We start from the raw sequence: 14,462 nt of genomic DNA, 5'->3' as shown, positions 1-14,462 counted from the left end.
AATTTGTACAGCTCTCCTCTTTGTTTCAGACTCTAGCGAGATCTTTTTGTCCCTTTCCTTGGTACTCACTACTTGCTTTTTTGCCTACTGCTTCTGGTTGTCAGTTCTAAGTCACAGATCTGAAAATGGGAGAAAAGCAGCCAAATGGCACAAAACCAGAAGAGACAGGAATAGCAGGATAGCCAGAACTGCAGAGATCGGCACAGATGGAAGTGCCATAGGCCGCTGACGTTTCTTGGTAAATACCAAAGCTACTGCTGGGTGCAAGTACAAAAAATAGTTCTCCTGAAACCCAAGCCCTATTGCAACTTTATTTTGCCCTCCAAGCTAGACCCTCTGAAGGGGCAAAGAATAACTAGGTTTAGGAGGCTCATGGGTTAATCCTGCAGGCTCATGACAAAACAGTATCACCAAGCAAAAAATTAAGAAGCCCGAGGGATGCACGGAGGAAATTCAAGATAGCAATAAAGGGCTAAGGAGTCATCCCTGGCTTTCCTGCAAAGGCAAATCTATTTAAGTTTAGCATAAGCTTATATTCTGTTACAAAGCCTGTCTTGTTTGTGAGTCTCAAAAGGGAATCTTTCTGCTCTGAAGAAGTACAGGACTCACAAACTTGTGGAAGTTTGCAATCTATTTATAGGCTTTGCTCTGAAAACAACTTTGTCTTTTCAGGCCATGCAAAGGCTTCTTTCCCTGAGAGGAACAAGGATTTTGTTCTACCAGAGGGTGAGGAAGTACCTTGGGAAGGCAGGCAAAATTGCCATATGATGCTGGAACTCTGGCTTGAGTTCAACACCTGAAGGTAGAGATCAAAGAGGCAGGGCAGGTATCAGGTCTGCCAGCATTTAGGTGGATCCTTAGAAGATATTTAGGCATGTAAGTCTCATGGTTTTCAGTGAGATGTCTGGCTCCTAAATACACTTAAGTGTCTGGACTTCAATGTATGCTTCCTGATGCGATCTGAAGCCTACAGGAGTAGCTGCAGCAAAGCGCGGTGCTGAGGGGGGGCTTCCAGAGTGTCTCTGCGGCACGTTCTCCCAAGGATCTCAAAGCTGTTTATAATCATGAATGAAAGTCTGTCTGAGAGCTAAACAGAGTTACCCTTCTTACAGGTAAAATGATGACAAACTCATTTGCCTCAGGCCTTAAAACAAATCAACCTCTGGCACTGCCCAGCGTCGAAGCCAGCATGCCCGATTTCCAATCACAAGACCACCATGATTTTCCTGCTGTATAAAAAGTCAGAGTAATTAATCACATTAAAATCCCACTGGCAAATTATTCCTACTGCTCTATACTATCAAACCTAAAAAATACATGTAACTTGTTTTGTTCCTCTAGCATTACTTTAGCAATAATAGAAAACAAAAAAAAACCCTGAAGCCAATATACGAGGAAAAGAGAAAAAAAAAAGGAGAAAAAAAAAAAGAAAAGACAGCATGCAAACAGGCAGAAAGATACAGCAACAAAGCCACATGCTCCAAAATTAGTTTGGACCCTCAAGTGTCCCTTTCAACTTTGCTCACAGCTGGCTGCTCCCATTCTGATGTTCCCCTTTTAAATTAATTCTAGCAGGCTATTAGAGGCTCTTGCACAGAGAATATTGTAAAAGTCTAAAGTAGTTTATTTCTATTTTGGTTTTGGGCTTTTTATTTTTAACTCTTTATCTCCTATTTCCAAATTCCTGAATTCATAACTACTAGTAACATTAAAATGTTCATTATTAGACCACATAACACACAGATCAGAAAAGATCTTCCTCAAACAGAAGAAAATAAAATTGTGTTATCTCCATGACTGAGTCAAACTCCAGCCTGCCTGGAGTTCTGTCATTTCCTCTAGAACAGTTCTAATGCTCTTCAGTCATCGAAACCTCAGAAAACTAAAACAATCTGGACCTAGAATTAATACTCAAGAGTCCAAAACTAACTTTATAGCACAGTATAATTTTCCCTGCATTTGTTGTATGTATATGCACTTGTTACCTTCCTTGTACTTGCAACACTAGGTTGCAGCCATAGGAGTCCAAGTGGCAGGGGGTGTTTGCTCCTTCAGAACCAATCCACAGCGTGCTCTCTTTCCCACTTCTTCCAGGAAAACCAAAGTCAGACCATCTTACATCCTACAGCAATGAAAAGGTTATTTAAGTAAGCTGTTGAACTGATTCACATCCCACCCTCAGTTCTCTGAGTTTCTTGTCTTCTCCCTCCATCGCTCAGTCACTCTTTATCCACTGCAGCTCTTACTCCTTGGTGGGGTTCCCGCATGCATGGCCTGTGCTCCTTCCTCCAAAACTCTCCTCTCTAGTAGTGTTTCTTCTGCTGACTTTCTTCTTTTTCTGTAAGACTACACAGCCTCCGTGATCCCTGTCTCCAGTTCTCATCCCAGTCTTTCGTATTACTCAAGTTACCCGTTTGCTCTACAGAAGGACTGCCCATGCTTGTGGCCACACGTGGCTACTTTGCCTTCTTTTGAAACGCTCTTTTTTCCCCCTTTCTCTTAACCATCCACCCTAGCACAGGATTGCTTGTGGAAAAATTCTGATATATGGCATTTAAAAAAAAGAAGACTGGAAGGAAGGAAAAATCCCCTATTCTCTTTTCAAACCAATTTATATAATCCATGTGGCACATTTTTTTGTCTCTTTGCTCCTGTCTCAGGGTTCTCCATGTGTTCTGGAAATACAGACTTTACCCCTTTGGTATGACTTTACCCCCCTGGTATGCTGGGTTTTCTATGTTCCTTGTTATTTAACGGACACATTCCTCTCCTGCCTTTGCAACTGAGGAGACAGTGAACTTAAAACAACTCAATTATAGGTTGAGAAAGGGCATACCAGGCATGCATCTGCTATGAACGTGATCCTGGAGCTTCCTAGTCCATTGATCCGCCCACAAGCAATCCCTTGGGGATGACAGCTGGAACAAGGGACAGTGAGCTATTTTTCACACAGTTCAAGGGTTTTGCAGGATGGCTCAGTAGAACTTGGATAAAGCTTTCCCCTCTTTCTATAGCCAACCCTGCCACCTCAGGGCCTGACCATTGGTTTATTGGAAAGCGTTTGAAGTATACTGGCCAGAGATACTGGTGCCTTTTGGCTGGAGCCCCAGACTGAGCCTTAGGAAACAGAGATTCAATTCCTGGCTTCCTGATGGTCTCGGGCAAATCACTTCATTGGTGAGCTTTATTTTTCCCATCTTGAAAAGGAAGATAACGGTATTTGTTCCATTTCAGTAAAGCACTTCGGGTTACTCACATCACCTAACTTTAGGAACCTAATTTAAGCTTGGCTCCGGCTCTTGTCAGAGCGCTCTCAATCACCCCTTGGAAAAGCCTCTCTCTTCCCACTGTCTACAAAGAGCAAATAGGAGTCTAGCCTCCTAATTTAAGTATGTAAGCTAGCTGTTTGCAGACAGGTGGATGACCATCCCTTTTTAAGATCTATGGATGAGGAAAACTACAGCTAGACATTATTATAAGGATGACTTCACCATGACTCTCTATCAGGAAACCCTCAAAATGAGCGATAGCCTTCCCAAAAATTAGGTGTTGCTGAAGATTTTGAATTGCAGCGTTATTGATTTTAAAGATATCATTTGAAAAAAAATGCAGAAGTTTAATATAAACATTTGTCAAAGGCAGCAAAAAAATAAAAAAGAAAAAGTTGCTCCTATAGATTTCAGCAGCCATAAAATTTAAAATCCAATACAACTATCTCAGTGATAAAGTTAAACGTAACACCATCTCTACACTTTAATCTCACACCTAAATAGTTTTTGTATTTTGTTACAATTTAAGTGGAAAGAAAGCACACATAATCAATATTAGATTTAAAAGAACTTTTTGAAAATGCTGCAGCTGTAGTAAATAGTTGAAGCGATTATGGGTAAAATAGTTTTTACCCAATGAACTGAAAAGGAACTGGTAGGATTACTGAAATCTTGTCACAGTGGGTTCCTTTTCTACAATAAAAAGCCACAGCAAGACGAAATGCAGTAAAAGGTGTTCCAACCATAACAGATGGCACATTACTCGTGAATTATATTTATTTCATTTGCTTCTTATAATGAAGTTAATCTGTACCCGTATGTCACTTTAAAAGGTCTCATTTCTATTTAAACTTCACGCATATATCTTGCTTCTGATTTATATCTCAAATTCTGTAATGAAATATCAACTGAACAAAAAATGTAAGATGCTAGATACTGCTCATAGATTAAAATAATGGAATCATTACCTTAGCCCACACAACTGTAAATGATAAACAGTGCAATCTAAATTTCAAACAACTTCTAAATGGCCCTATTAATCACTATAAATAACAGTGCAGTTGGCCTTCTTTTCCCCTTCAAGTCACCTTACGTAAATCTAAATAAAATCAAAAAGAAAAAAAGGGGTTATCATTAAATTCACACAAGAATGGAAGATAATTTCTATAAAGAACTCTTTTGGCTGGTATAAATTGTGTAGCAGTGTTTCAAAAGCCATATGAGTCTGGAACTGACGGATGCATTTCACTCCCATGCCTGCGAAACTGGCAGATGACATACACCATATTTGCTTGCATAACACCATCGATTTTTTTTCCTTCCCAGATTCTGCTTTTAAAAAATCCCCGGCATAACCATTACGTGTGTCTATTCTAAACTTGCAGTACAATCTGTTGCTTGTTACAGGTCAGGTGATAAGGTTGTGGTGTGACACAAATGCAATTCCCGAAGCCTCAATTTTGTTCCTGAATGGGGGCAAGGCGGGAGAAGGAGGTAGGAAACCAGTTGTTTCCTTCAAGTGCGTTTCTATTGACCAAACGAAGCAGCAGGCTATTCAGGTCTTCTGAGCTGCTATTATCTTGTGCCATAAAACACAGGAAAATGCTGTCTGTTGAGGCAGAAAGAAAGAAGACCGAGGTAGGACCACAGGTAGAGGAAGTCACGCAAAGATACGGGGAAGCCTGAAACATCCCTGGAGCTCCCAACTTAGTTCAAACAACTCAACCTAGTTGTGCAGCCCAAGTTACGTGACCCTGGTTGTGTTTCAGCCTGCCAAGGAAGGGAGGGGAGAACAAAAGGCAAGATGCTCTCCATGCCCAAACCTTACCTTCCCATTAACCACGGCAAAGGAGACAGTCTGAAAAAAAGACTGAGCATTGAAAAATACCGATTTTACTGCTATAAAAGAATAAAATACATATAAGGAGCACAGGAAATGGTTTCTGAGGAAATAATTAATTTGAAGGGGCTTATCAGTTCATATTCCCTGTCATCCTGGTGATATAGTGTTTGCAGGGAATTATGATTCCATCTTCGCATTTGAAAGTGTAGAAATTAATAAGGCTTCATCTACTATTCTTTCTTTATATCTTTTGAAAAAACACACCTTTTGTACAGTTATCCTTAATTTTGCCCTCTTACAATTTGCAAGGAGAAGTAGTAAGAAGGTAGATGAACCAATACATTGAAATAACAGATAGACATGAAGAAAAGAAAAGAAAATCCCCCAGCTATGTGTCTAATACCTGCATTTGGAAATTACTATAGATTATGTACTTTCATGGACAGGTTACTTCATGTATTTTACTGCCTTCTTCACAGGCAATCAAGGTCTGATAGTCTCTCAGACTCAGAATCTCTCCACCCTGCAAACAGTTAACCTGAATATATGAAGGGAAGGAACTGTGCTACTCGAGAAAATGAGCCACAAGGTAAAACATGGAGCGAAACCATATTACAGCCGTGTTGCTACAAGTGAATCCAAGTCATCAAATTCTCTTTCCTGCGTGGAGCTGTTAATTTTGGTACCATTCGGGTACCATTTGGGTACGAGGTGGATCTGGAGCAGCCGCAGGGTCTGGAGTTTGCAACACGCCAGGCCTGCTGGCTGCTTGTCATCTCCAGACCCTATTCCCACCTCACTTCCATACCTTCAGCAGAGGTGCAGGGACAGTGCTCAGCTGCAGAGGTGACACACGGGGCTGGGTGCTCCCCGAGCCTGCCCAGTCACAGAACGATGCTGGGCTAAATGGGAAGGGGAGCGCTGACAATCTGGTAGTTTTTTTGGTTACTTGTGGTATTTTTAAGTACATATGGACACCTAGAATTTTAGACGGCTGCCACTTGGTACTAGTTCTGCATTAGCCTGAGAGCCAAGAGCTTTTATTTCAAAATTTTAAAATAAATGGCCAAAGGAGCAGACAGGATGTACCACAGGGGTTGCAGAAGCTACATTAGATAATTTGCAATGATTAAACTAGAATGAGATAATATTATTGCTTTACCTGGAAAATTTCTGGCTTGTCTTCAAATATCCTGGCAATGTATTTGTAGTCAGCATAAGCCCAATATTTGGAGTACTCGTAACAACTGAATGGTCCAGAGAGACAAGAAGGCTCCCCACAACTCCAAGCCAAAAACTCTTCAAGTGTAGCCTCCACATAGCTACACCTGGTTTCAAACTGGGGAACTAGAGCAACAAAAGGAAAGCCAAATATTACATGAGCACAGAAACAGTAAAAATAATACGTAAGTTCTCTCTCAGCTCTGGTTAAACGCAACAAGAGATACGAAGTGAGACTAGATGGCTTGACTCTGGTCAATAATCACCAGGCTCACAATTTAAGTCTGAGACTATTGCTTTTTCATTAAGGTTTAAGTGAATGGCTGTTACTTTGAACTTGCTGTGAGGTAAAAGCACACCTATAGATGTTGTTGTTCATGCGCAAGGCACTCTTAAGCACGGTAACTCAATAATACCCCCAAGTTCCCTAAACACCTGAGAGCCCATCCTTTGCTTCATCTCCCTTCTTACGTGTGAGCTGCAAATGTACACACAAGTATTTGTGTACCCTTTATTTTGTCTCCATGGATTTATGTAGATGGACATGTTCATCTTTCCCACCTAAAGCAATAACCGTATCAGCACAGTAATGCGTAAGAAGCAAATTATGGAGCTACACGCGGTGCCAATGATCCATCTAAAACGCTGTGCGTCCTTATTTTTCATTTGGGACTGACAAAAGTGTATTGCAGTGTTCCTTGGCAGACATAAAAGTATTTACCAGCAGTGTTTTGCTCCCGTCATGCTTTGGTCAGGCTGACTGATGCAGCCTTTCAGCTCAAGGTCAGGTCACTTGGAAGGCCTACAAATCTAGGCCACATCACAGCATACTTTACTTCTGGTTAATCAGAAATCTTCATTTCCCACAGCCGCTAATTGTGCCAGCTTCAAAGAGACTTACCCAATGTTAAAAAAAAAAAATAACATAATCACTCACTTTACTATAACTACTACTGGGAAAAATTACTGCAGCCTGCATGAATGACAATGACAGAGCAGCAATTTAACCTTGTGCAACTTGCAGAGAGCTGCTCAGAAATGGGACCCTTTCACTGTTATGTAGCAGCAGCTCTTCGTTCTTTACTGCTCTCATTTTGTTATCGCAGCAATTCCCATAGAGTCTCATACATTTGTTCTTACTCCCTTTAGGCGGGAGAACAGCTTTTACAAACCTTTACCGCTATTGTTTTGCTGTTTTGCATTGTAGTAGCCTAGGTAGTGGTTTTCCTTCCCCTCGCTATCAAATTCATTAACTAAAAATGTCCGATAAGCCCCACTATTCAGCAATCTGTAACCCAGGTTTGTGCAGTAGAAGGGCTCCCTACCCAAGAACTGCCCCTAAGACATATAAATCACCTTCAATAACCAAAACCCCCTATATGTGATTCCCTGCCTATGTTGCGGTCCAGTGCTCCCCCCTGATACCAAATCATTAATGCAATGCACATCATTTTACTAAAAGATGGTCTGATGGAAAAATTAGATAAAAGATTCAAGCACCACTGAAGGTGGCTCAATATCTCTATTATTTTGACGAGAACAAAGAGTGCTCAGGACACTGCCTATTTTCCAAGATAACTCAGGAGCAAGCGTTTCAAAGGCAAGAAATACGCTCTTTCTACCACACAGTGTATTTCGCTCTGTTTCATTTGAAAAATCCTAACTATGAAAAGCAAAACTATCTTCTAGGATACAGTCTCCTCAGGGCAGGGTTCTTGGTTTAATTTATAACTTGTTCAGTACCAAGGTGTGGGTGCTTATGGAAAAATAAATAGTAATGAGAAATGTATTTGGGCAACCTAGATTGCTTAGATGGATTTGCAGACTGCCAACTAGGGTGAAAGTGTTAGCAATGGGCAGCTGAAAGCAAGAACATTATTAACCAATGTGCTTAATGTCTAAAAGCTGAAGGTGTTTTGTAATTGATAAATTGTAAATTTAGCCACATAAGTCTAAAGTAAGCTACCAGTGCTGTCTGATGACACAGTATCTGGAGGCATGACAGTCCCCCGATATCCCACCTAATGCCACAGGTTGAAACTGGAGGGAGGGAGAGAGGGAAGGGCTTTTTGGGGGAAACAGCTCCCCTCCTTAGTTAAGTTCTGGTCCTGACAGACGCCAAATATTGCTCTACTCTGAAAGACAGTGTTTGCAATGTATGCTAAGGGAAATGTAGAAAAAAATAACAGCCTTAGAAAATACCCTAAAGTTCCAGTAAGAATGTAAGTAAAATGCCTCCTCCATTTCTTTAAACGTAAAAGAAAACCAAATGTCTTTTCACAGCTGCTGGGGAAATAAAACTATTTAAATGAATAATCCAAGCAAGGAATAACCATTTAATGCTATAAAAAAGCACAGGCACACTCACAAACCAAAAAACTCACCATCCACATCCGACTCCAATAACCACCCCAAATCTCAGCTTTATGTGACATTTATTCAGCCTACGGTATTCGTAATATATTTTCAGTCTCCTTGAGTCTATGGCGACCATTGCAGCCCCTTTCTATATTAAATCTCAGAGGCTTGAAATCTTTTGCTGTCCTCAGTGGTAAAACCTCTTAGGCAGATGTTGCAGCCCTTTTCTCTCCAACTGTGCATCTGACAGCACCAGCTCTATCCAGCATCTCTAAGAGTAATTTCCTCCGGGGATCTTGTGACTCATAACTGATCAGCATGACAAACTCTTGTTCTCTCCAGCTTCTTCACAGTAAACTCATTGTTTATTCATTTCACTACACAACCAGAGAAAATGGTCAAAATAAGAAACGCCTGCATACAGAAGTCAGTTACGTGTAAGCTTTCTTCTTCCCCTGTAATTGCTGGTGTGCTCCAGGTACATGAGCCATAACGCTACATTTTCTCTGCCAGAAACTCAACTTCTGTAGTTGCTCCACACCTTTTATCCCACCTCAGAAAAATAAATCCTTTAGCACATCTGGAACAAGATGAATAGGGATTTCCCGATTAACAGCACCTTCATTGTTCTTGTAAAGAATGCTGGTACTCTCTCTGGAGGTATCTTATCTCTGTCAATGCTTAATCCTCTGACTGTATTTTTTCCCTTTTATGGACACACAAGCTTAGGTAGGTACAAATAATACACACAAACAATACTGCTAGCTCCCATGTTTCAAATGTGCCTTCTACATCCATATGCCTCAGGAAGTTCCAAACTAGCAAGAAAAGAAATATAAAATCCAAGCAATTCCCGCCAAGTTGCCCCATCTGCGGTTCTCACTTTTTTACATTAAGGAATCTTCAGTTTGGGAATCCTCACCCAGGCTGCAGATATGGCACTAAAGAAAGATGAGAAGTTGTCAAAGTAAGAGGTCTTCCGGATGAACCTCATGGCTTAAACAATCTCAGAAACTCCAAAGCAGCCATTTCAGAGTGACAACAAAATATACCTACGAGCAGGAGAAAAGTTTCTTTCAGGACAACTGAAAGCAGGAGAACAGTTTCTTTCTTGTACATGTTTCGGACTCCGTGGCAGGAATGGTCCCATCTAGTCTTAAGGCAATTAATGTATTGTAAATGTGAGGAATATTCAGAGAGATCAGTATAATTTTAGTTGGATTCTCCTGTTGCTTTCTCTCACCACATCACTGCCTCCATTTCATCTGGGAAAGTTAGCGTGAACAACGATAAGAAAGTGAGGCCCTCGCTGAAAAGCAATGTTAAGCACACAAGAGTGAGACCAACCATCTTCCAAATGACAGTGGCACATGAAATGCATTACATTATTTCAGATTCTGAGATGGCTTGGCTAATGGCTTCACTAATACATCCTTACAATGCAAATTTTTTATAGCATCACAGGTCTCATTCGGTTACAATCCCTGAAGGCTCTACCCATCTTCTTGAAGCCATTTCTCACATTAGCATATAATGGAAGTTCCTGGAGACAAACCAATTGCTGCCTAGGGATTGATGCCTTTAGGAAAAAGCAAAATACAGATAGATGCAACTTCAAGATACAAATACCAATTTAAATCCACTCTATATTCCTAGTGACTACAAGTTACTGTTAAATGGTGACTCTTATCTGTTAAATGGTGACTCTTACCTACTTAGTTACATCTTACATCACTTAGCTATGTAACACTCCATCAATCCCATCAGAAGCTTTCCCAGTTGGAATACCCATTTGGCTCTCAAAAAGTGCCTACTAATTAAGGAGACTAGGACAAAAATTATCCTTTTACCTGGTAAGCCTTGCGTATTACAACTGAGATATATTAACAAGGTATCAAGGAAAATGTCATATATATGCAACTTCTTCCCTATTGGCATTGGGATGCCTTTTACTTGTAGTGCAAGAACTGGCTGATCCCTCAGCAAAATATAGAGATATTGCTGTGAAGATGTGTACCAACGTATTAATTCTACACCTCAGTTAACCCATCTGTAGGAAGTGAAAAATAACATCTGTTTTCCCAAGAATGGCATAGGAATCATTAATCCATGCTGGTAAAATGCTTTGAAATCCTAAAATGCCAAGCATTTTCCCTTTAGCACTTCTTTCTGTTTCATCACTTCTCTTGCAAAAATTGAACATGAAATAATATGGTCATGATGCTGTGAAGAAAGAAAATTTCACACAGTGTTGTTAAGTAAGATAATGTGATGTAATCCTACAACTTCTATAGGAACAGCCAGACCCTCACCTGTAGTCTTTGTGCAGACCCTACATTCCAAGAAAGAGGTGGTTCAACTGAAGAAGGTTAGAAGAGTACAGAAAGAATAGCTAGGCAGGATCTAAAAAACCATGACGTACATTGAACATCCTTTAAAAACTGGATTTGTCTGGCCTAGGGAAAAAAAAGATTGAATGTAGACAAGATACTTTAGGCAAAAGGGAGAAAGCGTATGGCAAAATATATTTTGGTATGTGGCTGGGAGGGCAAAGGATGTACAGGGCAGGAATAAAGCAATGCATGAACTCTAAAGTGGCCAGCAGATTGCCACCTTGGAGCACGCTTCATGTGTCTTCCCTCCCTGCTATGAAACTCTGTCCATGGATACACTATGACTAGTATTGTGTGGCTACAGACAGAAATGTAGTAGTTAAAATCAAGTGCAAAAATTGTCTTTCTCCCATGGCGTGTTCCTAGATGTCTGAAAGAATCTGGAGGGGTAGAGGTGAAATTATTGTGCTGGTGTCAAATGACTTTCTTAATCATTGCTTTATACTTCTATAGCGTCTTCCATCCCAGGACTATAAAGTATTGAAAACAACCACAGTCTTACAAAACCTCTGAGAGGAAGGTGAAAATTATCACCCTTACCCAGATTTAAAAAAACAAAACAAGACAGACTAGTTAATTGGCTAATTTTTTAATGCACTCAGGTTTGTGGATATGGAAGCTCAGCTCACATGAACATCTGAATCATGTAAAAGACCAGGACCAAGCACACATACTACAAAGTAAGGAAAGAAAATGGAGATGCTTGGTTCTCTTATGTTAGTGTTACTCACCAGGCTTCCTACTAAGAATAAACACACCAGAAAGAGAAAGGAGAGTTCCACTGTTGGCCAAACCCAGTGCCCTAAAAGCCAAGCCTGTGGTGAAAAGTAGTACACTAGAGAGTGAACAGTGATAACGGAGAGACAGAGGATTGCAGAACCTTAGAAAAGAGAGTTGTGACATGTAACACCGGTCCACCTCAGTCTCACCTAAATCCACGGTCTTCAGACCTAGCCTAAACTGGATTGTCTTCCCATTCAACACCGCAGAAAGGTATTTCACATTCCAGTGTAGGGCTGGCCAGTCGCCAACCATGTTACAGAAGACTGCAGGTTGCTGTAGAGACATCACAATTTCCTTGGCTTTCCCAGGAGTAAATGGTTTGACATCTTCACCTATGGAAAAAAAAAAACAAAAAACCAACCAGCTGTAGAGAGATGATTTATGATACATGAAGTGTTACCTATTATCTCCAGCAGCACAAGAAACATTAAGAACTAACACCTCCTTTGTTTATGGTTGATTTTTTAATTATATTTGTAGATTTTTCTGAAGTCAAATTTCTACTGCAAACACTGTAAGAATATTCGTACACTAAATTAAAGTTTAAAGCAGTGTATTACCACACAACATCTAAAAAAAAAGACATACTAAGAAAGACATGTGCTTAAGAGTTTTCACTTGTAGCTTAGGCAATAAAGCACTGTAGCCAAACTGTTTAGAATTAGGCTAACAATAAAAAAAAAACAAACTTATGAATAATGTCCAGAGTTTAGAGAACATAAACTTTATGAGTAACAGTCTTTCTGCATGGGATTCTTTCCAAGAACCGTAGAGCATTGTCAGAGACGGTAAACCAGGCTCCTACGCATTTGATTTAAACCAAGAGAAAGCAGTGTAAACGAAGCAGCAGGTATTTTTGAAGTGTTTTAAAATTCTTTTTCATCTACAAAATTTTAGAAAAAGTAAATTGTGCCAATCCAAGAACTAAACTAACCCGAGATACCCACTTCTTTGCTGTTTAGAGATTTATATGCCCCACTGAAACTGTCAAGCTGACAACCTTGAATAAACTCAGCACTTTCAGAACAACTTTTCTTTAGGGACATACTGAGAAGGAAAACCTGATTTTTTTTTAAAAAATAACATAACAGCTCCATAGAGCTGAAGCAGCGGACTACACCTCCAGATCATAAAAAAAAAAAATCCATTCATTATTTTAACCTCTATTGAAGTTAACTCATCCAGAATTTGTATTTGTATAATGTATAAGATTTAACACACCGAATCAATACGTATGGTTCCCCACGACTCCTAGCAGCTCATTTAAAACAAACCAACCAATTCAATCACTCTATTTAGGGGTCAAATTATGGCCTGGCATGCATGAAGAGTTAAATAAGCACAGGACAAGAAAATTCCCTTTACTGCTGGGTGCTAATTTTGCCGCTCGCTCCTCCCCATGCGTGGATGGTGAGACAGGTAGTGGAGAACCCATATCTCCCACACAGGACAGTCCAGAGGTGGCAGCTGGGGGAAATGCAGAAGACGACCCACCGGCAACAAAGCCATCAAGGAAGGTTCCTCAGGACTGTTGCAAACATAACAGTTTAAATAAATGTATGATGCTGAAATGTGAATGGCAGGAATAAGAGGAGCCCTGTCCATGCTATATGCCAAATCTCTTCAGAAACTTTGTCGAGTCCTCCTTCTTTCAGCCGGGTTTATGCTCCAGCATAGCTGTACTTTCTAGTTTTCTAAACTAAACTGCTGTCTTCATACAGATTCGGTGGAAGGTATCAGGGTTGGGGTCTCCTACGGTCAAGGAGTCCCTCCTCCCACCAACTTCCAGTTGTTGCTCTCTCCTTCCACTCCTCATGAGAAGTCCTGCTTGAAGCTTTAAACAAAAGACCTCCAATATCTTATCTTCATGGAACATAAAATTTTTAAATAGCTTCACTTTCTTCAGGCAGATGACAGGAAGGAGTTTGGGGTTTGGTTTGTTTTCCATGTTTCCTCTCATACGCAGAGCAACACTTGACAGGATGGTGTTGCTGTGACAGAGATGTCTATGACACTTGGCCTTCAGTCTCGCGCTCCAGCAACTTGCACAACCAGGACATAAGGAGGTCTCACAGGGACCGTATGTCTTACCATATGGTCTTCACTACCCCCAGAAGGAGGCTCTGGGGGTTTCCGAGCAATAGGTTCATATACCTTGAGGGAGCGAGTCCAGAGAAGGCAAAAAGACCATATGGAGGCACAATGGCGCGTGCTGGTGCAGCCACCAGGAGCTGGCTGTCAGCGTGGTAAGAGGTTAAAGCTCAGCATGTTTTCTCGCAGTGATGTTGTTCAAAGGCTAAAGGCGAGACTCGGTCTAGATCTGAACACTCCCAGAGGGGTTTATAAAACTTCTCTCTTTAACTGGTGCAATTATAATGTCGTAAAGAGGTGGCTTTCATGATGTGGGAGCTGGCCGGCCTTACGTACCTTTCAGGTTTTCCAACTCATAAAAATGAAATTATTCCTGCTCAGGCTAAATTTATCACCGCATGGTTGTCTTTTTGACTGCTGAATTGTTTTTGTTTTAATGGCAGCGCATTTAATTATTTTAGAGGATGTAAATCCAAAGAACTGCAAGAAATTGGTGGCACTTTT

General features: G+C 40.6%; 1 protein-coding gene across 1 annotated transcript in view; it reads right to left on the bottom strand.

Moving 5' to 3' along the window:
* Positions 1-14,462, bottom strand: part of HSPBAP1 (HSPB1 associated protein 1) — a 36,995-nt gene that overhangs the window by 13,251 nt on the left and 9,282 nt on the right. The window contains exons 2-4 of the mRNA XM_074145504.1: positions 12,014-12,199; positions 6,275-6,459; positions 1,986-2,122 (exon numbers count right to left, since the gene is read on the bottom strand). Of these exons, the coding sequence (XP_074001605.1) occupies positions 1,986-2,122; positions 6,275-6,459; positions 12,014-12,199 (508 nt within the window). The remainder of the gene's footprint in view (positions 1-1,985; positions 2,123-6,274; positions 6,460-12,013; positions 12,200-14,462) is intronic.

The sequence above is a fragment of the Numenius arquata genome, chromosome 3 (assembly GCF_964106895.1).
Source record: "Numenius arquata chromosome 3, bNumArq3.hap1.1, whole genome shotgun sequence".
NCBI lineage: Eukaryota > Metazoa > Chordata > Aves > Charadriiformes > Scolopacidae > Numenius > Numenius arquata.
This window is presented reverse-complemented; position numbering and strand designations above follow the sequence as displayed.